This window comes from Crocuta crocuta, unplaced genomic scaffold, assembly GCF_008692635.1.
Source record: "Crocuta crocuta isolate KB4526 unplaced genomic scaffold, BGI_CrCroc_1.0 scaffold84, whole genome shotgun sequence".
Taxonomy (NCBI): Eukaryota; Metazoa; Chordata; class Mammalia; order Carnivora; family Hyaenidae; genus Crocuta; species Crocuta crocuta.
In genome coordinates, this window is record NW_027530213.1 from 360497 (window position 1) to 387413 (window position 26917).

The 26917-nt window shown below is 44.5% G+C and overlaps 1 protein-coding gene across 1 annotated transcript in view; it reads left to right on the plus strand.

The window, feature by feature from the left end:
• Nucleotides 1–14707: 14707 nt before the first annotated feature.
• DSCAM (DS cell adhesion molecule) overlaps nucleotides 14708–26917 on the plus strand; it is a 643763-nt gene continuing 631553 nt past the window's right edge. The window contains exon 1 of the mRNA XM_077765486.1: nucleotides 14708–14768. Coding sequence (XP_077621612.1) covers nucleotides 14708–14768 — 61 coding nt within the window. The remainder of the gene's footprint in view (nucleotides 14769–26917) is intronic.

Sequence of the window (26917 nt, forward strand, 5' to 3'; positions counted from 1 at the left end):
GATGGACGCCGCCGGAGGGGTGTGAGCAGTGACATTGGGTGACATTGCGCATGGGCGTTTTGACATCATGTCTGCGGCTGCTGGGTTGAGAAGGTGCGGGAGGACGTGGAGCCAGCCCCCAGGGAGGAGTCCCTTAGCACTTTGAGAGACGGTACGGCCCGTGAAACGGGGTCACCTTGTCCACGCAGGCATATAAAGGTGGTGTGTTGGGATGTTCGACGGTTGGATTTAGGCTGGCAGAGACAGTGACAATTGCTGTCTAATTCTAATCCTACTTCTGATGGCTGCGTGATGTGCAAGAGGAAGGCAGAGGGAGGGAGAGAGGAGCCTGTGGGGGGAGGAGGGAAAGACCTGGGCTCAGCCGGGAGCCTGCTCAGTTCTCCATGCGAATCCAGATCCTGTCCTGGTGAGCGTGGAGGTGGCTTCGCAGGCGAGGTCTGGGCTGGGACTGGAAAAGTAGGAGACAGCCAATCTAGGGACACTGCTGACACCCTAAGGGTGCGTGTGAGCATCAGGGAGAAGGTGTGCAGAGTGGAGAGAAAGGCCCCGAGGCCTGAGTACTGGGACGCTCAAGTTCAGAGTCAGGAAATGAGCGGGAACCAGGCATCAACCGTAGTGTCCACCGTCCCGGCCAGGGTGATGTGAATGGTCACTGGTGACTTTTGTGACAGCAGTTGTGGTGGAGTGATGGGGACACAGTCTGCTTAGAATGGGAGAAGAGGAGGCTGGAGGGAAAAGCGAAGCCAAGGGAGGACCTGGGGGGCGGAGTAACAATACTTCCGGTGTTTGTATGCACTTGGCAATGATCTAGTAGAGGAGGGAAATTCGATGCTTTAAAAAATAGGAGGAAAAAGGGGCACCTGGGTGTCTTAGTTGGTTAAGCGTCTGACTTTCGCTTAGGTCATGATCTCACGGTTCGTGGGTTCGAGCCCCGCGTCGGGCTCTGTGCTGACTGCCAGCTCAGAGCCTGGAGCCTATTTCAGAGTCTGTGACTCCCTCTCTCTCTGACTCTCCCCTGCTCACGCTGTCTCTCTCTCTCTCTCTCCTAGAAATAATTAAAAATATTAAAAAAAAATAGGAGAAAAAAATGGTTCTGCAGTATCTCTAGATCAATCGATAGGTAGGTAGATACATAGACAGATATGAGTAGATAATTGGTAAAGAATATATTCTGTTGTTGACAGGCTTTTGCTTAGTTTGCTGATTTGGGATTTTTGTACATATAGTAGCAACAGAAGTATATTTTCCTTTCCATTCTTCCAGGTCCTGGCCAGCACTTGGTATTGTCAACCTGCCTAAGTTTTACTAATTTCATGTGAAATCTACATTTCCCTTTTAACTAATGAGGCTGAGCATAGTTTCTAAAACATAAAAAAAAAAATCATTTTTAGGGAGAGAGACAGTTCTAGTTGGGAAGAGGCTCTTACTCAGGCTCCATGGGCAGCACAGAGCTCGACCCCAGACTTGATCCCATGACCTTGAGATCTTGACTTGAGGTAAAATCAAGACTCAGACGCTCAACTGACTGAGCCACCCAGGCGCCCCAGAGGCTGAACATCTTTTCACATGTGTGTAGACTGCAGGTGTTGCCATTTGCGCGAGGTTCCTGCTGATGCCACTTATTATCGTTATTGGATTTGTTTACTTCCCTTCTTTTGCTTTTGGAGTTAGTTATATTCTTTATGGTGATTCTCTATAATATGGCTGTAAATACTTTACAGATTTTCCCATTGGTTGTTTACATTTGACCTTTTTGGTTCTTTTTTTTTTTTTGATGAAGAGGTGATCTTAGACTCATTTCACGATTTTTTAAATTTAAATTTATTTTTTAAATTTTATTTACGTATATTCAAGCAGTCAGCAAACACTGTAGTATTGGCTTCAGAGTAGAACCCAGTGATTCTCCTCTTACATACGACACCCAGTGCTCATCTTGACAAATACCCTCCTTCATGCCCATCACCCACCTAGCCCTTCCTCCCACCCATCTCCCCGCCAACAACCCTCAGTTTGTTCTCTGTGTTTAAGATTTTATGGTTTGCCTTCCTCTCTGTTTTTATCTTATTTTTCCATGTCACCATTTTTGATTAGTGGTTTGTGCCTTAAAAAAAAATGGCTTCCTATCATAAGTTTTCCTATTATGTTTCCTTTTTTTAAAAAAAGTTTTATGTTTGTTTTTGAGAGACAGAGAAAGACAGTATGAATAAGGGAGGAGCAGAGAGAGAGTACGAGAGACACAGAATGCAAAGCAGGCTCCAGGCTCTGAGCTGTCGGCACAGAGCCTCACACAGGACTCGAACCCATGAACCATGAGATCATGACCTGAGCCGAAGTCAGACGTTCAACTGACGGAGCCACCCAGGCACCCTGCCTATTGTATTTTCTATCTTTTTTTCTAGAATAGTTTGTATTGGCTTTCATCTCATGAAGCCCTTAATTCACCTGGGGTGGATTTTTGTGTGGTGAGAGGCAGAGGCAGGGATTCAATTTCATTTGCCCCCATCGGGATCAGGAGTAGTCCCAGCGTCATTCAGTCCACATTTCCTCCTTTCATTGATCGTAGCTCTCTCACCCACGTTGGCTTCCATGTATGTGCAGGTCTCTTCTGGCCTCAGTCTGTTCCAGGGCCCACCGATGTGGCCCTGCATCACACCACCCTGGCTCCATGACATGGCTCCATCACTAGTCTGCTTTTCTGGTAGGGTGGGTCCTTGCTCCTCTTGGCTCATTAGGCCTTTGGGTAGATGGTGAAGTGAAATATACAAATTTCTCAGAAAGTCCTTTTAGAACTTTGTCAGAATGTTAAAACATTGTGCTTAAGAAGACTCTGGAGCCAGTCTCCTTAGCATAGAATTCTACTTCTTACTAACTGCGTGCCTCAGTTCCTTCATCTGTAAGAGTGAGATGATAGACCTGCTTCCTCATCAGGGGAAGAGTAAGGAGTAAACAGTTGCTGTCTGTGAGGCCCTGGAGTATTGCCTGGTGTATAGGAATTACTGAGTAGATGTAAGGTATCATAATGATTGTGATTTTTTTATTGGGCTTACTTTTAATCTGTTGATCAGTATAAGTAACTTTGAACTCTTTCTATCACAAGGACAAAGATAAATTTTGAGGGATGACAGGGAGAGTTCCCTAGATCTAGGACTTGTGAGAAATCTTGAGAACTTTTGACCAGACAGAAACACCGTATCCGAGTAACTAAGTCTCTGTGTTGTGAAAAGCTCTTATTTATGAAAGTAAAAATTATGAAATAAAATTCATAAAAACTTATTCATTTTAAAAAGTAGTTTTTCTTTATCTTAGATTTTACTCTTTTGTATAAATTGGACTTTCCCCTTCTGATATGAGCAAATGCTTTTCTGGGGGGTGTGAAATCTAATCTCTCTAGTAGGTTAACCTCTTTTATATCAGGGTAGGGAACAAGTACAGAAAAATACAGTTTGGGGAGAAAATCGTCTCATTTTCTGGGACTCGTAAAGACCTTATTTGTTTCAGGTGACAGGCCCAAGTGAGATTAAAGGACATTATCATGAGAAATGGCACCTCAGATATAGAGAAGTTGCTGCTAGGAGTTGATGATGCAGAACTAATTTATTTTGGGTAAGATGGTGCTGAATGGGGAGTTAGTAACAGCACTGTGCCATATTAACTTCTGTACGAATAGCCTCTGTGGGACCACCCGTTACGTTCATCTGTGGGGCTTATTGCTCTTTGCAGGTTACTACCAAAGTCCTGCTCTGTTGCTTTTTAAGTGAGTGCTTCACCACTTTGCTTTCAGGCCATAAAGACCATTATTTGCTATCCTGGTCTTCTCCAAGGGGAGTGGAATTTTGTAACTCAGTGCAAAAAATATAAAACAAAAATATTAATGATAAATATAATGATGATGATGGTGAAGGTGGTCATGATGATGATGGTGGTGAAGATGGTGATGAAGATGGTAATGATAATGGTGATGATGAAGGTGGTAGTATGATGGTGATGATAGTGAAGATGGTGATGATGGTGATGGTGGTAATGATGATGATGGTGATGATGATAATGATGGTGATGGTGATAGTGAAGATGGTGATGATGGTGATGATGATGGTGATGGTGATAGTGAAGATGGTGATGATGGTGATGATGGTGATGGTGATAGTGAAGATGGTGATGGTGATGGTGAACATGGTGGTGGATGATGATGATGATGATGATGGTGATGATGATAGTGAAGATGGTTATGATAATGATGGTGGAGATGATGGTGATGGTGATGGTAATGGTGATGATGGTGGAGATGATGGTGATGGTGATAGTAATGGTGGTGATGGTGGAGGTGATGGTGATGGTGATGGTAATGGTGGTGATGGTGGTGATGATGATGATGATGATGGTGATAGTGAAGATGGTGATGATGATGATGGTGATGGTGAACATGGTGGTGGATGATGATGATGATGGTGATGAAGATAGTGAAGAAGGTTATGGTGATGATGGTGGTGGTGATGACAGTGGTGATGATATCCCCTTTCTCATATGGTTTTTGTGAGGTTGGGACCTAATCCATGTAAAATAACCAGCATAGAGCCTTGACCACTAAAGGGGATACATGAAATGTCAGCAGCACTGAATTTCTCTCCAAACTTTCTCTTCTAGATCTCCTGGATTGGCCAGATTTTCTTTATTTGGTTACATATATCAGTTTTATACGGTTGCTGTATCAAATAATTATAAATCTGATGATTGAAAACAACCTATATTTGTTCTCTTGTCGTTGGGAGGTCAGAGGTCTGAAATCAGATTTACTGGACTGAAATCAGTGATTCAGGGCAGTGTGCTCCCTCCTGAGGCTGTAGGAGAGAATCCATTGCCTTTGATTTCCTTCCTCCATCTACAACATGAGCAGTGTAGCGTCTTGTTTTGGGATCACATTGTTTTAGTCTTCTGTATCAAATACACCTCTGTCTCTCCCTGACAAGGACACTTGTGATGGCATTTATGGCCTACCCAGCAATCTCCCCATCTCAACCTTTAACTTAATCACATCTATGAAGCCTAGTTGGCACATAAGAAAGTGTTCATAGGCCTGGATACCTTTAGGGGCCATTGTTTAGTCCATCACAATAAGCATAAAGTACATTCAAAATGAAAACACTTCATATTGGTGCCAGTTTATTACAAAATAAAACTGCCATGCTCAGCAAAGTCATATTTCACACAATGTCCCTCATTCATTAATAAAGTAGGAGTTATATGTAGCAGAGTGATAGAAATCAATCCACTGGCCTTGGACTCCCTGTGAAGATCTAGGTCAGCATGGCCAGCAGTTGAGGCTAAAGCTGCTTGGAAGTTATGCATTCTGCATCTTACAATGCCAACATTACTTTGGGCTTTGACCTTGGATGTTGTGTGTGGCTTTACAGTTTATGTATAAAGATGTGCAGGGCACCCACTAGAGGTGTGCAGTGCACAACATGTATGACTGTACATGGTGGGGTTTTTGTGATGCCCACCAGATTCTAATCTCCAGAAGTGTGTGGTCCATATCTGTCTTGTATATTCACTACCTACTGTAGTGCCAGGCATAGAGTAGACATTCATATATAGGGAAGCAAAGCATTGAAGGTTATTCAGTGTGAGAGCCACCAAGTAGCTTCTCATCTGTGGTTCCCAGAGCAGTGGCTTCTCAACATCGGATGCACGTTAGACTGACCTGGGGGAGAGCTTAAAAAAGAAAGTTCTGGGGACACCTGGGTGGGTCAGTCAGTTGAGCATCCAACTTCGGCTTTGGTCATGATCTCATGATTCATGAGTTCGAGCCCCACATCGGTCTCTGTGCTGACAGCTCAGAGCCAGGAGCCTTCTTCGGGTTCTGTGTCTCCCTCTCTTTCTGCCCCTCCCCTGAGCATGCTCTGTCTCTCTCTGTCTCTCAAAAATAAATAAACATTAAAAAAAAAAAAGGAAGAAAGTTCTGGTCCTGTTCACAGAGATTCTGATTTATTTGGTCTGGGTATGGCCATGGTATTCCTACACTTTCTAGAAAGATCCTGGGTGCCTCTCCTGTGCAGCCCAGTAGCTAACCATTATTCTAATATCACGATTCTCAGATTTCAGTGTGCGTTAAAACCGCCTGGAGAACTTGTTGGAATGCAGGGTGTGGAGTTGGGGGCTGAGATATGCGTTTCTAACAGGCCCCCAGATAAGGATGATATGGTTGGTCTGGGGAGCTACACTTTGAGACTCAGTGCTCTGGAAGTTAATAGAGAAGGTAAATCCCTTCATTATGCACAGGAGAAAAATAGTTGGGGATGCCATTTTGGAGGTGTGTGTGCATGTTTTATGCATATGTAAGACATATTAAGAACCTACTCCGTGAATTTAAAATAAATAATATCATTCCTTTTATCCAACAGTCTTTCAAGGTAGGCATTTTTCATCTTTGTTTTTTTTTAGGGGTAGTTGTTTTTGGGTTTTTTTGTTTTTTGTTTTTCTGTTTTTTGTTTTTTTTGTTCTTTTGTTTTTTGTTTTAGCTGACAAACTAGAAAGCGAAGGAGATGAATAATTTTTCTCAAGCCCTGCTTGATCTTTTATGTCCCAAAGTCACACCCTTGGGGAGGCGAGAGGTCACTTGTGTTCACCTTTCTCCCCTTCTGATCACTGTCCCTGCTCTGACCTCAGGGGACTGCGTGATGGGCCCTTGGAGCTCTTACCGATTTCTTGCTGGCTTCTGTGTAAAGGCAACATCCTGGGTCCTCCCTGCCTGGTACCAGTGCCTACCCAGCTAAGATATCCTTGATTACCTTGAACAGAGAGGCTGCACACTGACCAACACATGCTTGGAAAGTGACACCGGCCTGAGATTGGCTGACCTGCATGTCATTCTCAACTTCTGATAATTGGACTAGGACCTTGTACATCCCCGGAGACATTTTTCAGGGCTGAACCACTTACCCCAAAGCCTCCAGATGAAGTCCCTCCCTGCTGGCTGTCCTTCCTGTCCTTCTGAGCCTCCTCTGACTTCGGCACCCCTACCACCCAGAAGTCTGTGGTCTCCGGCCTGCCTTGCTTGGGTCAAAGACCTTGATGTCATCCAGATGGTCCCCAAACTTCCTTCCATTCACTTTATTCAAGCCGATCTTGTCTGTTTTTGAAATACACAGCAGCACTCAACTAATGCAAAAGATTATATGATTAAAGTAGTTTGCACTCAGATGTAAGTAAGGCTGGATGGATGTCTTGAATTTTAATAAGGAGCTTGTCATGACTCTCAAATATGGGAAAGTATTGGCGGAGGCGATATCTGTGGACAGGAAATGCCACGGGCGATTTCCCAACCTTCTTTCCTGTGCTACTTTCCTTGGGCAGGGATGAAACACACAGCTTTAGGGTCTGACCAGACTGTTTGAAACTTCACACCTCAGATCTGGAAGGAGGCCTTCTGTGTTAGTTTCCTTCCTCCCTACAAGGTGTAAGTTTCATTTATGGCCACGTTTATGGAGAACTATTTCAGGTCGTTCAAGCAGGTGCCTTACAGGGTTGCGTAAGCTGTGGGGTTGCGTCTGCTCACATTCTCCAGTTAGGGAATGGTTTGCCATGGCTCTTGGGTTAAATGATAGCGAGGAAGTGCCTCACGTACATCTCCCAGAGATGGTCTGCCTGATGAAAGTTTTTGCCCATGACAGTGGGCCGACTGTTGGAAATCAGGTTTGAGAATTACAGGCTAAGTTAACATAAGCAACAGAGATCAAATTCCATGCCAGGTTTAGATCTTCTTTGCTGGAAAAAAACTTGAACCTACATGTTGTAAGTGACATAGCAGCCATGGGAAATAAAAGCTGTATTTTATCTGTGGCGTTACGGGCTTGGTTGTTCCTCCTGCCCCCAAATGCTTGCATGGAAATCCTGATCCCCAGACCATCACATTTGACTGGGTTTGGAGACAGGGCCTTTCAAGAGGTCCTTAAGTTAAAATGATGTCACTAGGCTGGGCCCTAACCCAGTGTGGTTAGCGTACTTACAAGTCGTGGGAAATAGGACATGGGCACACGCAGAGGAGAGGGATGGCCATGTGAGGACACAGGGAGAAGCTGTCATCTTCATACATAGAGGCCTCAGGAGTTACCCAACCTGCCAACACCATGATGTCACCTTAATGTCAGACTTCTGGCCTCCGGAGTGGAGAGAATGAATGTGCGGTGTGTCAGTCCCCCGGGTGTGATGTTTTGTTCTGGCGGTCCAGCAACCCAGGACACCCAGATTTTAATGAATAAAAGAAAGGGAGGAGTTGCTGGTGAACGCACCCCCTTCCCATATAGGCTCCTCTCAGTCGCTGCCCCGGCCCCACATGGGTGGAGTTTCTCTGTCCGGGTCCTCGGCGTCTGACCCCAAGCCTTCCCTTCCCAGTGTTGCTGCAGACACGCTCCCCCCTCTGTCCTGTTTCTGCCTGCCTAGATGTGTGCCTCCTGTCTTTCCCTTTATCTTCACTCAGATAAAGGAAGGTGACAAGAGGGAACGCAGTCCTCAGCCTAAGTATGCAAAGCAAACACCGTTTACATAAGGTCTGGAGAACAGGGGACACAGGCTTCCAGAAGGATTCATTGCAAGGACATTAGTTGTGTATGAGAACGGCTGGGCACTGGCTGAGCAGCCCACATCCCTGCCCTCTGATGGAGTTGGTCCTGCCAGAGGTGGGGTGGGGCTCGGGGGGGGGGGGCCCCTTGCCCAGCCCCTGCAGAATTGAATAGAACTGAACTGATATCATTGCTGGCCCTCAGTTAAGTAGGAGATATGTTTCTCTGTGCTCTGAGGCTTCTCTGCTGGCTGGATTTGGGGCGCTGGTTCTCAAAGCGTGGCGCCCTGACCAGGTACATCGGCACCACTTGGGGGCTCAGTGTCCACTTCTGACGGACTGAATCCGACCCTCTGGGGTGGGGCTCAGCAATCTCTTACCAAGTCCCCCAGGGGAGTCCAATCAGCCTCCAGTTTGGGAGCCACTGGATTAAGGAGTGAGGGGCCACAAGATTCTGGGGAGACTGAAGAGAGAGACGGTGTTGCTGCCTTCAAGGCACTAACTCTTGAGGGGTGTTCTCCTGGGACAGGGTGTAGAAGGGCGAGTCCGGGAGCCCAGCGTCAGCGCGCCAGGGTCAGATGAGAACCTACCTGTCCTTTGTGACAGAATTTTCTCTCTGTTAGGGCAGGTCCTTTTTGGTTGATTAAATCCTTCAACTGATTGGATGAGGCCCACTCACATTAGGGAAGGCAGTCTGCCTGACTCAGAGTCCACTGATTAAAATGTAAACCTCATCAGGGGCGCCTGGGTGGCTCAGTCGGTTAAATGTATGACTTCGGCTCAGGTCATGATCTCACAGTTCATGGGTTTGAGCCCCGCATTGGGCTCTGTGCTGACAGCTCGGAGCCTGGAGCCGGCTTCAAATTCTGTGTTTCCCTCTCTGTCTGCCCCCTCACTGCTCGTGCTCTGTCTCTCTCTGCCTCAAAAATAAATAAACAAAAAAAAAATTAAATAAGAAATGTTAACCTCATCAAAAAACAAAACAAAACAAAAACAACCAACCGCCTTAACAGAAACATCTAGAATAATGTTTAACAAAATATCTGGGTACTGTGGCCCAGCCAAGTTGACACGTAAAATTAGTCATCACAAGTTTCTTGTTTTCTTTTTATTTCTGTTCCCTTTCTGTTGTCAAGGTGATTAAGTGAAACCCTTTTAATAGCCGTAGCCTGTCTCCCTGTTGTAGACAATCAGCATCTTGATGAAGACAAAGGACAGCACTGAGTGATCACGTGCTACATGTCCCTGCTGTTCTGAATGCTTCCCCGGGATAGCCAAGTCAGCTCTGCTGTGACCTCAATCTTTTTTTTTTTTAAGTGTATGTATTTATTTTGAGAGAGAGAGTGAGAGCACAGGAGGGACAGATGGAGAGGGGGTGGAGAGAGGACCCCAAGCAGCTCCGCACTGACAGTGCAACGTGGGGCTCAAACTCAAGAACCTTGACCTGAGCCAAAACCAGGAGTTGGATGCGTCACTGACCGGGCCGCCCAGGAGCCCCTGTGATCTCAGTCTTGAAGACACGGAAAGAGAGGCACCCAAAAGATCATTAAGTTGCCTGAAGTCACGTGTGTGGAACGTGGGAGAGCCAAGATGCTGAGGGGTTTAGTTCTGGAATGTTCCTAACCGTCGTCTGAGGTCTTGTAGGAGGAATCAGGATATGGGTGTGTGTGTGCGCGTGTATGTGTGTGTGTGTGTGTGTCTATGTGTGTGTGTGTGTGTCTGTGTCTGGGTGGCCAAAGACAGGATCAGGTGGATAAAAAGTTTCCTTGCTCTTCAAATGAAGGGAGGGAGAGAGAACAGAGCTGGAAAGAGACCTGCTGCTGGTAAACCACACCCATCAATAGCACTGGGCCCACTGAAGTGTACTATTTTTTAATCAGGTGGCTATATTATTAGCTGCACTGTTTTCTTTATTACTGCCCCTATGTGAATGCTAAAAATAGTAACTGCCCTTCATTAAACATTAATTGGCCCGAAATAACTCTTCAGTGCATCGTGTAAATATAAGCCAGTTATGATCAGTCCCATTTTTGCAATAAATAAATTGAGGCTCGGATAAGTTAATTCACCCTAAGTCCCCACAGCTGATAAGCTAGATACAGATCAAACAGAGCTGCCCAGCAAAGAGAATGGTACAGGAAAACTTCAACAGGAAATTGGTAAAGGACCGTCCATGTCAGTTGAGGCAAATGTACGGAGGCGAAAAGGCCACCCCAGGCTCTCTCCTCCTGGTAAGTCCTGGCTGTTCGGTTCATCAGAAGGGGAGATCTGGGGGACGCTGCGCCAGGATCATTCTGGCCGGCCGCCTTGCAGCTCAGTGCCGCAGCCCTGCAATTAGGTGTTGATCCATGACACCTGCCACTCAAACTGCTGTGCTTCTAAGTGCAAATCTCTCCAGGAATGGGGGAAAGTGGTATTTCCTTATAAAGCTCTGTGTCCTTTTAACAAGCATCGCGTAATCCTATAATATGCATCATTTCTGCCTTTCAGTGAAATCCAAACCTGCCTTTATGACTGACAGTCAAAACCCAAGAACTACAATAGTGAAAACAAGAAATTAGAATAAGGGAAAATATCTTTTATCATCTGAATTGCCATAATTCTAGAATATTCCTTACAGCTTTTTTTCTATATGTAAACTTATTTTTCTAATTGAAATCACACTGCAATCACAATTTTGTGTTCTGCCTAACATTGTATCTTAAATATTTCCTACAGTATGTCATGGTCCTTTTAAATACAATTTTTGGCCCATATTATTCCATTAATATCCCACCATTAATTGTTTTCTTCTGTGGTTTATTTAGATAATTTCCAACTTTGTAGAGTTTTTAATGTTTATTTATATTTGAGAGAGAGAGACAGAGACAGAACGTGAGTGGCAGAGGGACAGAGGGAGACAGAGACAGAATCCGAAGCAGACTCTAGGCTCTGAGCTGTCAGCACAGAGCCCGACACAGGGCCAAACTCATGAGCCGTCCAAGTGAACTTGGACGCTTAACTGACTGAGCCACCCAAGTGCCCCTAAATTTTTTTAAATGTTTATTTATTTATTTTGAGAGAGACAGAGAGAGTGCATGCAAGGGGAGGGGCAGAGAGAGAATCCCAAGAAGGCTCCATGTCATCAGCACGTAGCCTGACGTGGGCTTGATTGTATGAACCTTGAGATCATGACCTGAGCCCAAGTCAAGAGTTAGATGCTTAACCGAGTTACCCAGGAGCCACCCAACTTTGTAGAGATTTAACAAATAAGACTGAAACGAATAAGCTGGTGCAGAAAACATGTGTGCTATTTAAGATTATAACCTTGGAATGCAATATAGGAGAAAATGCCCAGACATCTGGTTTGAGTCGTGGCTCTGCCTCTCCAGCCACGTGGCTGCCGTGGCCTTCCCTACTTGAGCTAATGTCTGGGGAACCTCTCCTTCTCATTCATAAGATGGGACTACTTCCTGCACGTGAGGTTGTTGTGCTCATTGTCAAAGGATACATTTAAAGAGGCTCATCACAGTTGCAGCGAGGTAATTCACCAATGGTGACTACTAGTATTGTAAAATAGATTCTTGAGTGGGGCTTCTGGGTGACTCAGTTGGCTAAGCGTCTGACTGCTGATTTCAGCTCAGATCATGATCTCACCATTTGTGGGTTTGAGCCCTGCATTGGGCTTTGTGCTGACAGCACGGAGCCTACTTGAAATTCTCTTTCCCTCTCCCTGTGTCCCTCCCCCACTTGTGTGTGTGTGTGTGTGTGTGTGTGTGTGTATGCACTCTCCCTCAACCAACTTGTCAATAAACTATTTGTAAAAAAATAAAAATAAATAAAATAAATAAAATATTTAAAAACACAAACTAGATTCCTAAAGCAGAAATATTGGGTGAAAGATTATAGCATTTTTCAACATGTCGATCATTGCTACCAACTTGCTTTCCAGAATGTGCGTCCACTTTCTTTTCAAATGAAGGCAGGTGCATTTGAAACACATTGGCTATGTGTGACATTTCTTTGATTGCTAGAAATTCTATATGTCCCTTAACTGGTTGTATTGCCTCTTCTGTGGCTTGTCTGTTTCTGTATCCTTTGCACTGAATTAAATTCGGTAAAGAATAATAGAGTATCTCCTGTGTGTCAGCACTTCGCTAGGTGTTAGCAGCACAGGGGTGAATGGGATACGATCCTTGCCCCTCTGGAACTGGCGGGGAGTCTCGTGGGGGGAGCGTATTTGCATTGCTCTACACACAATATCAGGCATGCGGATGAGGAAGTGGAGAGAGTGCTTAATTCCTTTGCTGATTTTTCTTTCTCTGGATGGCTTAGCGCTTTTTAAAATTGATTTGTGAATAGCTGACCCTCTTGCATTTCAAGCCAGTGAGCATTTCTCTTTTGTGTCCTGGGTACAAACGAGGGTGGCAGATCGGTACCCAGGATTCTCTGGCTTTGTCTACCTGCTGCTCTTTCAAAAGCACATTTCATTTTCCTTCTACCTGAATACATGAGGCCACACCTTACTGTCTGGGGGTCTGGACCACGGAGCTGGTGAGGGGTGCTGTGGGGGTGAGAGGAGGGAGAGGAGGAGAGTAGAGGTTGCATATGTTGAGCAAATGGAGAAGCCAGCTCCATAGTCTGCATTTTCACGGGGCGTTCTTGAGGAAATAAGATATTAACTGCAGAGAGTGTCCTGGAAAATCAAGGATGAGCCCCCCGTATTGAAACTCTGACAGCAAGTGTGATGGAGGGCTTACCTGAGTTTTTAGAGCCAAGGCTGCCATACCTTTTTGCAAGCAATGCCATTTACCTTCAGACAAACGCATCAGGCTCCCACTGCTGTGGGCGAAAAGAAAGTGCAGGGGTTCACGTAAGAGGAAGGACTCTCTTGTGCTCCTGGCTTGATGCCAGGCTCTGGCCATTGTCTCCTACGGTGGCCTTTTCTGACACAGTGGATCATTTAAAAATACAATTTTAAAAGTTTTATTTAAGTTGGGCTTTTATTGAGATACAATTGATGGGCAACATCATGTTCACGTCAGAGGTACAACATGATGATTTGATGTTTGTAGGTGTTGGAAAATGATCACCGCGGTACGTCTGGTTGACCTTGTTCCTGTACATAGTTACATTTTTTTTTTTTTAATATTTTTATTTATTTCTAGGAGAGAGAGAGAGAGACAGCGTGAGCAGGGGAGGGTCAGAGAGAGAGGGAGTCACAGACTGAAACAGGCTCCAGGCTCTGAGCTGGCAGTCAGCACAGAGCCCGACGCGGGGCTCGAACCCACGAACCGCGAGATCATGACCTAAGCGAAAGTCGGACGCTTAACCGACTAAGCCACCCAGGCGCCCCTGTACATAGTTACATTTTTAAAAATTTAAACAATATTTTAAAGGTGTTTCTAGAGTAGCCGTACAACCCTCTCTCTTTGGTGGCTATTAAAGCCAAGACCCTCTTCTTAAGGTTTCCTTGGATTTGAGGTCCTTGATTTCGTCCTCAGGCCTCCTTCAGGATTCCTTAGGCTGGCATGGCTCTCCTGATCACCGCAAGTCAGTGTACCTCTAATTCAATACTCGCCAAGCACCATCCACTCATTATTTATTAAGTGCTGACGTTTGGAGAATTTGGTTCAGGCCTGCCACACGTTTTAGATTCGGGGGTCACTGATATTGGGATTTTCTTAGGAAGCCAATGAGACATCCTAATTCTGCTCCTACAGCTGGAACTGATGAAGAGAGGCAGGGGAGAGAGAGAGGAAGAGAAAGAGGAGTCAGATGGAGATCAGAGTAGCATCTTCCTATGACAGCTGTCGGTTTGAACTGTGATGAACCTCTTTAAATGTATCCTTTGACAATGAGCACAACAACCTCACGTGCAGGAAGTAGTCCCATCTTATGAATGAGAAGGAGAGGTTCCCCAGACATTAGCTCAAGTAGGGAAGGCCACGGCAGCCACGTGGCTGGAGAGGCAGAGCCACGACTCAAACCAGATGTCTGGGCATTTTCTCCTATATTGCATTCCAAGGTTATAATCTTAAATAGCACACATGTTTTCTGCACCAGCTTATTCGTTTCAGTCTTATTTATTAAATCTCTACAAAGTTGGGTGGGTCCTGGGTAGCTCAGTTGGTTAAGCATCTTACTGGGGAGCTGGACCCTGCTCGGGTTACCATGGCGGTGAGAGCAGACCAGAGGAGGAGGCGCTCCCTTCCCGGGAGACCAGTGCCAGCAGGTGAGGGGAAGAGAAGGGGATGTGACACCTGTGTCTCCCAGCTCACCTCTGGTCTGAGGGAGGGAGGGTCCCAAAGCGCCTGTGTGTTACACTGTAGCGTGGGCTTCCTCAGCCGTGGACCGCTGGTGTTCGGGGCTGGGTAAGTGTTGCGGGGGCCTGTCCCGTGCACTGTAGATGTCTAGCACACGCCTGGCCTCTACTCACTAGACTCCGTGGCACCATGCGACTCTGCTGTGACTAGTGATGTCTGTGGGCATTGGCCACTGTTCCTGGGGCACGAAATAGCCCCCCAGCCGAGAAGCTCTCCTCCAATATGGGGCCCCTCCCAATGGAAGAAAAGGCAGAGTTTCCTTCCCAGAGCCCTTCCTGATCCCAGCACGTAGGGTCCACTGCCTTCTCTACTCAACCCAGCTCCCTGGGTTGGCCTCCTCCCTCCCATTTTCTCCACCCTCCCTTCTCATAATGACTGTCACCTGTGGATTATTACAGGGGCAGCGGCCCCCTGGCTTGGTGCCCCTCGAGGGCCTACGTGCACCNAACATTTTTTCAGATATTGGAAGAATAATGGGTGTGAACGTTTCCCCATAAATATTTAGCTGTCAATGTGATTCCTTCAAAGCGTTTTATGCATTCGTCTGACCTGCCAGACACATGGATCTTATTAAAACAGTGGCAAGAATAGCAAGTCCTATCTGTGCTGCTGGCTCCAAGCCCAGTCTGAGCTAGCGCAAGGTGCCATTAAAAAGTGATAATAGTTGCATCGATTACCTTCTTCACATGTGATTCCTCTGAAAAAGTGTCTTTTATTCATCATTCTTAGGCTTTTATCTTGGATTCAAACTACAGTTTTCCAGTTATATGATACGTGTAGCTAATTAGGACTGGTTTGGGGGCCAAAGCAACGTATTTTGCAAAGCATGCTCATTTGAAGTGATCTCAATAATTCTATAAACTATTTTAGAAGCTAGGGCTAGTACGTCATTCATTACAGGAGCCTTGTTCACATCACTTGGAAAAGGAGCTTCCAAGGAGATGTTAAATAACAAAAATTCAACTGAGTCATTTGAAGATCCCACTGGCTTTACTAATCCATTCTTGAATTGGGCTGCTCCCCATTTAGCAAGGGGAGCTCAAGTTGTACAAAATGCAAGGTTTTTATAGGAACCAGAAGGATTGTTTCCGGCTGGGTTGCATTCCCTCAGGGGGAAGGGTGGGGGGTCTGATCCTGCAGAGTCCCTCCCCTTCCCCTGGGGGATGGAGAAGGCCCAGGAGACAGGTCACCTCCTCCAAACTGGCCAGAAAATTCCTGACTCCCAGGTTGAGACTACATTTCTGGACCTGAGGTTGGGTTAGGTATGAAGTCCTGGCTTAGGCACTTGGCCTTCGTATCACCACTTTGAACCAGTCGTTTTCTTTTTGACGGCGATCAAGGTATGGAATCAATATGTCTTTTCCAAGGCAGGGAAATATGCATCTCTTTAGTTATTTCATGCATCTTTTTTTTTTTAATTTTTTTTTAATGTTTTATTTATTTTTAGGAGAGAGAGAGAGAGAGACAGACAGCGTGAGCAGGGGAGGGTCAGAGAGAGAGGGAGTCACAGGCTGAAACAGGCTCCAGGCTCTGAGCTGGCAGTCAGCACAGAGCCCGATGCAGGGCTCGAACCCACGAACCGCGAGATCATGACCCAAGCGAAAGTCGGACGCCCAACCGACTAAGCCACCCAGGCGCCCCAGTTATTTCATGCATCTTAATAGAAAGGTGTAAGAACTAAAGCTTGTCTAATCAACCTTCAGTGCCCTCAGATGCACCACCAACCTCTCCCCCCCAAAATTACACCACTAGCCTCAGTCATGGGCAGTTCTAAACGTCAGAACATTCTACCTTACACGGAGGCAAAATCAGCCTGCCTTGAACTTCCTTCTGGAGGGTTCTGGGGCCACAGAGAACATCTCATCCTCCTGTTCATTGCAGTGGTTGCAGAATCTTCAAGATTCTTCTGCCACATTGTCCTGAGTTGTCTCTCCTCATACCTCCTTGTGGTATGGGCTGAATTGTGCCCCTCCCCCAACACATTCATATGCTGATGCCATTGCCTCTAACGTCTCAGGAAGTGGCTACGGTGGACACACAGCCTTTCAAGAGGCGATTCAGTTAACAGGAGGCCTCAATCGAATCTGACTGGTGTCCTTGTAAGAAGAGGAAATTTGGATCCACAGAGAGACAGCGGGGGTGCACACGCACAGAGGAAAGGCCATGTTAGGACACGGCGAGAATCTGGCCATCTGCAAGCCATGGAGAGAGGACTCGGGAGAGCACAAGCCTGCTGCCCCCTTTGTCTTGGACTTTCAGCCTCCAGACTCTGAGAGAAGAGATGTCTGTTATTTAAGCCACCAAGTCTGTGTTTTGTTACGGCTGCCAGAGGTGACTTATACATCCTCTCTCCCCGGCCCCACTAGGAGTGTGACTTCTTAGTGCCCTGTCTCTCCTCTCTCTGTGTCATCAAGATAACAATAGCGCCTCCCCCATGGGACTGGTGCAGGATCACAGGAGATAATGAACAGCATCTGGCATGCTCTTCGATGAACGTTACTTCTTGTGAACGTTATCGGTCCTGTCACTACATTATCTTTGTTTAAATAATAAAAATATTAAATATGACAAGGTTAGGACAAATCTAATGGCGTGATACTTCAGAATTTCTGTAAGGTTGACTTCGATCCATTCCTAAATACTTCCTCAGACATTTATACTTGTGGCTCACATCCTTGTCCACACGTTCCTGGGTGAAATTTAGATTCATTGCCTCTGACCTTTTCCTAGTTTACTGGCCTCTTGTGTTTTAAAGAAACAGTTAAAAACTATTTACATTATTTTGGTTTTTAATTGTGTACTGTTGGTCAAAATAAGGAAATATGAAAACTCTTCTTGTGATGGTTACTTAGAATCATAAGTTTACTTTCTATTGGCTAAAGTTTTTCTAATAGTAGACTTGCTTTATAGTATTTATTTATTTATTAAAAAAATTTTTAAATAGTTTATTGTCAAGTTGGTTTATATATAACACCCAGTGCTCATCCCAACTCTTTTTAGTAATGGTGCCCACGTTGGGCTTCCTAATCACGAGTGAATTGCACGCGCTGTGTTGTGAACATACTGTAGATATACCTAAATATGAAAATGAAGAAATTACGGACCTAGAAGCTGGAGTCTGGGTTCCAGTCTCCTCTCTCCTTCTCTCCTGCACTTTGCGTTGCTCTGGAAACCTCACACCAGGCCATTCTTCTATGGAGTCAGACGTAAGAGGATCAAGAGCGCGCCAGACTTGTGGTCCTTTGACGGGCTGTGTGGCTCTTCTTTCCCCCCTTATCGTACCATCGGAGGTTAGAGCTCTTTTGTCTTTACACGTAAGATTTGATTTTTACCCGGCACTGGGAAATGCTGTGGCTGCTAGTGTCCTCAAGCTCCCTCTTGGAAATGCGCGAGGCTGTGTTGGTTTAATTTAAAACGTTCCAGTAATAACTTTCAGACGTTACAACTCAATTTGATTTTCTGAAGTCATCATGAAGGGGATATTTTAAAAGTCTTACTCCTTTAAGTTTAGAAGCGCTCTGCAGAATTAATGTGGCAACAGCCAGCCACCCAGTCCAACCCCAACCTTCTAGAAAAGATGTGCCTCCAGGACATTTCTCTAAATGAAGTGTCAAATCCGAATCAAGTCAAATTTCCAGTGTGGGATAATGGACTCTATTTTATGACTTTCTTCTGTGCCCCAGGGGGTGCTTGGGCCCATTACACAGCTGGTTGGTGTATATTAGGTATATTAGCAGAGGGACTATGAGTGGCTGTGGGCTCTTCGCTTGGTGAAACCCAACCCACAATTCTTAGGTTCTGGGGTTATTAACAGTACGGCAGGTTTCGCCGAGAATGCTCAAACCCCATTCTGTTATAAATACTTAATAGCAAGGAGGATGTGATTCTCTTTTTAGGGAAGTTTCCGTGACTCAGCGAATCCATTCTAGCGTGATAAGCAAACTGTCAAAATTAATAAACGCCAACTGAGATTTGGTCCCTACAGGGAGAGAAACCTGGTGCGATTGTGAATTAGCATCAATGCTCCTATGTATCTCAAACATGCTATATTTTCACCATGGCTTCAGGCCTAGAGGATGCCTTTAGAGGAAACCACGGTTTTAATTTTGGAGAAGAAGTATACCAATGTAGATAATTCAGATTTTTCTAGAACCAAAGGAAAAAGAAAAGAAAAGAAAGAAGAGCTATACTCAAAGACATTTCGGTGGTAGAGATCTGCTTGTTTCAGTTTTTGTGTGGCTTCAGGTGAAGGCTGTCATGGGTGAGCCTGACTCTGCAGGGGATTTAGAAGGCTTTGGAGCGAGCCCCAGGAAATGCAGAGCACCAAGACAAGCCCGTCTGATGATGAGAATTGTAAGTCATTATTCTGCAGTGATGTTTTGATGAGAGGTGTATAGCTTGGGGATTTTGACCTTTAGGAGGAGGGCTGAACACAGAAAGGCAGGTGCCTTTCCCTCCCTTCTGAGAAAGCGCACCCAGCATATGCCCCTCATTCTTGGAGGAGTCTGGGTCCAAACGCAGCCCCCGCTGAAATGGCTCCTGTGAGCGAACCCCAGGTCGGTGTCTCACTGCAGAGGTCAAACTTCATCTGCTTTCTCATCTCTAATGTGAACGTAGCAGTAATGGCTGCAAGATTTGCTTTGAGGATTTGTTTTATATCCAAATACTTAACATAATTCATATTCAGGAAATATCAGTCATTCACCTACGCCCAAAACAAAAGCAGTAATGGTCGATTTAACAGAATTTAAAATTTAGTAACGCACTTGGTGATGCTGTCTAGGTAGATGTGAGGGGAGCAAGCTAAGTTGAAATGACAATAATGTCGTATTCGGGTGCAGCCACTAAGGAAAGGGGACACGCTCTCATCTTTGTACTGCCCAGAGCACAAACATGAGATCTTGGGTAACTGACTCCTATCCTTCTTTTTGGCCTTTGTTTTCTGACTTCATACAGGGTGTACCAGTATAAAACCCCTTGGCGAGTTAAGGATAGGGGTGGGGGAAGGGGGAAGAGGGGGGAAGGGTGGAGGGAGGAGTGAGGAAAGGGGAGAAGAGAGGGTTGGAGGTGGAGGTGGGTGGGAGAAAATGCGTTGCTATGGACAAAATGGTCTGTAAAAGCACAGGTGCAGTTAATAATCATCTATCATGAAAGCCTAATTTTAGAATGTTATATTTCACTGAGATTTATTTGTTTATAATTGGTTGAATTTAATCAGGCAGCCATGAATTCAAAACGTACTTCTTGGGATTCGACTGCATGCTGGAAATTGTTGGGAGGGATCAGCGATCTACCTGGGACTTCAACCAACTGAACGTTGACCATTTAGGAACTGAAACTTTAAGGAAGCAGGGAGACATATAATACAAAACTGTAACGAATAAGTAAATTATGAATCATGCTAAGAAGTGATCAACATTGTGCAGAGAGACCACGGAGGAGGGCAGCTGGGAAGATTCCCCGGGATGGAGTTCGGGGTGAGAGCAAACCCCAGTGAGCAGGCCGGGCTCTGGAAGACGGGAGAAGTCTTTCTGGGGGAGGGGCATCCCAGGCAGAGGGAGCGGCTGTGGGGGTGCTGTCGGGGCTAGGGGCTGGAGTGGAAGGAGCCAGGGGATGGGGACGAGCAGGAGGTGCCAGTGGAGAAGGAACAGTGAGCATGGATCATAGGAAAACAGTGGCTTTTGTGCCAGAGAATGGAGGCCTGGAGGGTTCTGAGCAGAGGAGAGAGACGACCTGATGGGTTTGCCTGGATCCTCTGGCTGATGGATCAGTGTGTGCGTAGGTGGGCAAAAGTGGGTGCCGAGAGAGCACCACGGGGCGTCGTTGTGACAATCCACGGGAGAGAGGTGGTGTTTTGGACCAGGGAAGCGGCAGGAGAGATGGCCAGTAGAGAAGGCAAGGTGAGCTTTATACTTTAGAGGTATAACTAATGGACCTCCTGATGCAGCGATCGTTAGGACTGAAAAAAAGAGGGACGTTGAAAGTTTGCACCCAGCGACTCTAAGAATGGATGGACGTTAGCTCTTCTATTCAAAACCAGATATTTTACAGAGCTGATATTTTTTGTAAGTACCCTGTGTGGTTCTAATTTATCTCTTTCTGAAATATTAACAAATGTGAAAAAGAATCACATGGAAGAGGAGGAAGGTAAGAGAACTTGACATGTTCCGAATGCTGGACCCCAGAAATTGGGTGTGATGGAACCAGGAAATCAGAGCGACCATGTACCCGAGTTTCAGTCAACAGATTTCCCCCTCTGAAGTCTTAAATGTTTGAGAGTCCCAAGTAAGGCTGTGTGGGTGGGATTCCTACCCACTATGTTCCATCATTCACAGTCTTTGGGGTGCTATTAGGCACACGTAAGGGTTGGTTAGGGCTGCTGCTTCATGTGATGGAATGAAACACACTCTCTGGAAGCACATTCTCCTACTGACTTTGCTTTCTGTATTTTTGTTTGTTTGTTTTTAAGCTTTTTCACCTAGTAGTCGACATCTGTATTTTCAAATTCTCTGTTTACACTGAAATTCTTAACGTTTTGATGGCCAGGTATCTGTTTAACTTAATTTTATGGACTATGAATGCCCTCCCTGTCTTCTTCTGCTTTTCTCTTATAATATTACCATTTTGGGTTAAATCAATATTTAGGGTTTACATTATTATAACCATGTAAATATTAGCTACAGCTGAGCTACATAGCACCTTATGAACGCTTTTCCTTTCTGTTAGAGCTTCGTGTTTTCCCTGGGATTAATAATCACTGACTTTTTTGTTTACTTAGTCTTCACTTCATGTGTAACTAAATCATCCCCCCCGAATTCTCTAACGGGACTAAGTACTCGTTTTAATACATTCTGATACATCAGGGTCTTTGAATGTTACTATTTTTAAAATGTGTCTGGGAGCCTTCTTACTGCACAAGTCTAGGCTAGTTTCCACTCTACCACTGTTAAGTTGGATTCTTACAATTTTTTAAAATGTTTATTTATTTCTGAGAGATGGAGAGAGAGAGAGAGCAAGTAGGGAGGAGCAGAGAGAGAGAGGGAGACACAGAATCTGAAGCAGGGTCCAGGGTCCGAGCTCTCAGCACAGAGCCTGATGCGGGGCCTGAACCCATGAACCGAGATCATGGCCTGAGCCAAAATTGGATGCCTAACTGACTGAGCCACCCAGGCACCCTGTCTCTTGGAATCTTTGAATGTCCCTCTGGAAATTGCTTTTCTGGAATTCTTCACCTGCATCTGAGACTCTGTTTCCTCTGTACATCATATACTCCTCTCCCTTGGTTTGCTGCTTTATTTATTCATTCTAGTAGCTTTCTGAATAGGGTACATGAGAGATAAAATATCTGAGTTTGCATTATCTAAAAATGCCTTTGTTGGCTCAGTCAGTTAAGCACCCAACTTCGGCTTAGGTCATGATCTCACAGTTCGTGGGTCTGAGTCCCGCATCGGGCTCTGTGCTGACAGCCAGCTCAGAGCCTGGAGCCTGTTTCGGATTCTGTGTCTTCCTCTTTCTCTGACCCTCCCCTGCTCATGCTGTCTCTCTATGTCTCAGAAATAAATAAAACAAGGGGGAGATAAAGGGGGGAAATAGTGGGGGAGGGGGAGGGAGGCAAACCATGAAAACTCTTGAATACTGAGNATGGGCACACCAAGGTCAGAGGTGAAAGATCAGGTCCTTGACCTTCATACTGTTATATGTCAGACATCAGGTTTCAACTATGGAGGACCCTAAGGAAGATGGCACCTTTTGTCCAAAGAAATGCCTTTCTATGCCAACGGAGACCTGATTTGAGTGTAGTTAAGTGTGTACTGCATTATCTATGTACTCAGTGCTGTGTAAGCAGATGGTATACAAGGGTGATAATGTCCGCTTTGTTGCATACATGGTATAAATGTTTTAGCAATGAATAAAGTCATATATAAAGGAGCAATATCTTGACGAAGCAAGGGCAAGAAAGTGAGAAAAACTAGATCAGCTGGTATGAAGGCATAGATGATGGAGACAAGTGAGTTCTGTGCAATATTCCCCAGTGTTGCGTGGGAAGAGAGAGGGGTGTATCATACCTGGAACCCAGACCCTGGTTCCTCCCATCACTGCTTTGGAGATAGTAGGCATTGCTGCTAAGAGAAGGCAACTGAACATCTTTATTCTGTCACTGTTCATTCATCCTGCTGCTGAAACTCTACTCAAATGATAGTAAAGGCATTTACACATAATCCTAAGGACAAAGAGGAAGGAGGTAAGATGGCGGCAGCCATGAGTTGGCAATGGTGCTGGATGAGTTGCCATGTGTAACATATTGGAAAAAGCTAAAGAAAGCCACATGAAAGGAAGCCAATGAACAGGCTGGTGAACCTAAGGGACCAGGTTAGACTAGAGTCAGTCCTCTGAGAATCCTTCTAATTGAAAAGACTGTGGTCACTTACCACTTAGGCTACACTTGCAGTATTTGGAATGGTTATTCATTTTATTACTGAAACACAAAGGAAATCTGTGAATTACCTGGAAAAATACATTACTTTAAAAAGTAGGCTTACAGAAGTCCTTAGGCCAGGGCAAAATGGAAAATTGAGTGGCCCTGAACTCAGTGAAGTTCTAGAAAAGAAAATGATGCTGAACAATGAGATTAACTAAGAAGAATTTTTTAAAAATAGTTTATTGTCAAGTTGGTTTCCATATAACACCCAGTGCTCATCCCCACAAGTGCCCTCCTCCATGCCCATCACCCCCCTTCCCCTCCATCCCCATCAGCCTAAGAAGAATTTTTAAAGAAATTTTTTTATCATTACACTTCAATGTTTTCACTTAATACTGGAGCTTAAGGTTTCATTTCTGGAATTAGATTTTATAGTTTTCTGTTGGGGTCCCATTGCAATCTCTCTGGCTTTAATTTATTTTGTTCTTTAATCATACGACAGGTAATTCAGTTGGCTTCAGTTAATTTCATTTCAGCCCTCTCTTTGATGGTTTTATTTTAGTGCTTTGCTGTTCTGTTGGTTTCTGGTTCACACTGCAGTGATTTTGGACACTCATTTTTGTAGTAGTTTCTCTCTCTCTCCTACTCTTTTAATCTTCAGGAAACAATTCTGTCAGCATCTTTATGATGTTAGCTTTATTTCCCACTCTCTTTTTCTGACGATTTTCTTCATTTATAATTCCTCATATGAGTCTGCAGCCACACTTTTTTCATTAATTTGTTCCACTTGTGTTCCTGAATTTGTCCCCAAATGTTGCCAAATGCTGAGGAGTCATTTACATCATTTTGGATGATGCTTGTGCTTCAATGCTGTGATCATCATTCCCGGAATGCATTCTGCTCCTTCCAGATCTCTGGCCGCTTCCATGCCTTTGGAAAACTTTGAGCTTTAAATGTAAATACCGGAACCTAGCAAACTACATACATATTATTCATTGCAGTGTCTGTATTCTTCTCTAAAAATGTACACTTAACTGCCAGCCATGTTGTTGAGACTGACTTTCATCCATCCAAAGGGACAGAGAGACTTTATCTCTAAAATGAATTCCCTATCCACATACAGAAATACTTCTCCAGGAGGATATTGCAAACAATATGTAGACATTTTCTGAGCAAAAACATTAACATTTCTCTTATTTTTTTCCTCCAGAGACTTGTAAAATACATTGCAAAATTGAGCTTTTGTTTCCTTGTTGAAAAATCAGTACAAATATTGGATAAAAAGAACGTTTTTACACATGGTAGCTAAATCTCATATACATGTTCTTATAATATCTGAGAAATTCTTTTCTCAGCTACTCATTCTTATTGTCCCTTGACATCTATATAATGGAATTTTGATGGTAATAGATGATGCATATGAAATACAGGTTAAATATTGTTCCTTAAAAGGATTTTTTTTGGGCCACACACAGAATGAAAGTCATAATATTTTTCTTTTGAACATTTAGTTATTCATTCAATAAAAATTTGAGAGCCTCTATTATATACCAGTCAGCACACCATGTAACAGGAGTAAGGTTGCATCATGTATATATAGTGCTTCTCTTGTGGATGACAATTTGGTGTGGGGTACACACCAAACAACTAAGAAGGGAATTATGAGCAAATCACGTAGAAAGCAGAGGTGGGACATGGGGTCCAGTCTGGGAGGTGGAAGACCAGGAATACATTTCTTTCTTTCTTTTTTTTTTTTTTAAATGTTTTATTTATTTCTAGGAGAGAGAGAGACAGCGTGAGCAGGGGAGGGTCAGAGAGAGAGGGGGTCACAGACTGAAACAGGCTCCAGGCTCTGAGCTGGCAGTCAGCACAGAGCCCGATGCGGGGCTCGAACCCACGAACCGCGAGATCATGACCCAAGCGAAAGTCGGACGCTTAACCGACTAAGACACCCAGGCGCCCCCCAGGAATACATTTCTAAGGACTTGATGTATGAGCTGCGATTCAAAGAACGAATAGTAGCACGTTGAGCAAAAGCATTCCCGCAAGGGGCCCCAGATCTGTGCTGCCCCCATGGAGGTTAGTGCTAAATAAGAAAGCAACATCATTCTCAGTTCTTTTCATTTTGCTGTTGCTGCCTGTAATTCCAGCAGAGTTCCTTCAGGTACTTTGTGGAATTCTCTTATGAGGCACAAAATATTTAGGATTCTTGTGTCATCTTGATGAATCGATCACTTATCTTTAGGAAATGGCCATCCTTGTCATATTCTTTATCCCAAAATCTATTTTGACATGAATATGGCCACTCCAGCATCTTTTTTTTTTTTTTGAGTTGTGTTGGCATGGGATTTAAAAAACTATTTTTGCTTTGAATCTACCTGTTAATTTTTATTTTGTTGTGTTTAATTTTATTAGGAATTGCCAAACTCTTTTCCCAAGTCATTGTATACTTTTACACTCCCACCATAATAAAAGAGAGTTTCAGTGACTCCAGATCCTACAAAAATTTCGTATTGTCTTCTTTTTAATTAAGTTTTTATTGAAATTCCAGTTATTTAACATACAGTGTAGTAGTAGTTTCAGGTGTGCAATATAGTGATTCAACACTTCTATACAACCCCCGGTGCTCATCCTGATGAGTGGACCCCTTGATCCCCTTCACCCATTTCACTCATCCCCCCAACCCACCTCCCCTTTGGTAACCATTAGTGTGTGTTCTATAGTTAAGAGTCTGTTTCTTGGTTTGTCTCTCTCTCTTTCTCTTTTCTCCCCTTTGCTCATTTGTCTTATTTCTTAAATTCTATATATGAGTGAAATCATATGGTATTTGTCTTTCTCTGACTGACCTATATTTCACTTACTATAATACTTTCTACCTCCATTCACATCATTGCAAATGGTAAGATTTCATTCTTTTTGATGGCTGAGTAATTGTGTGATTTGTGTGTGTGTGTGTGTGTGCGCGCGTTTGTGCATGTGTGTGTGTGTGTGTGTGCATCACATCTTCTTTATCCATCCATCAATCTATGAAAACTTGGGCTGCTCCAGTATCTTGGCTATTATAAATAATGCTGCAGTAAACACGAGGGTGTGCGTGTTCCCTTTGGATTAGTAGTTTTGTATTCATTGGGTAAATATTTGCTGGATCATAAGGTAATTCTATTTTTAACTTTTTGAGGAACCTCTGTACTCTTCCACAGTGGCTGTATGAATGTGTATTCCCACCAGCAGTGCGTGAGGGTTCCCCTTCTTCTGCCTCCTCTCCAACACCTGATGTTCCAGCGTGTTTATTGTTTTAGAGTGGTGTTAGCATGGGATTTTCATTTATCCTTTTAATCTACCTGTTTCTTCATATTTTAAAAGGAATGTCTCCTGGAGGCACCTGAGTGGCTCATTTGGTTAAGCATCTGACTTTGTTCGGCTCAGGTCATGATCTTGCAGTTGAGAGTTTGAGCCCTGCATGGGGCTCTGTGTTGGCAGCTCGGAGCCTGAAGCCTGTTTTGGATTCTGTGTCTCCCTCTCTGTCTGCCCCTCCCCTGCTCATGCTATGTCTCTCTCTCAAAAATAAATAAAACATAAAAAAATAAAAAAAGGAATTTCTCCTTGATAGTAGTTAGGTCTTGATTTTTCATCCAGTCT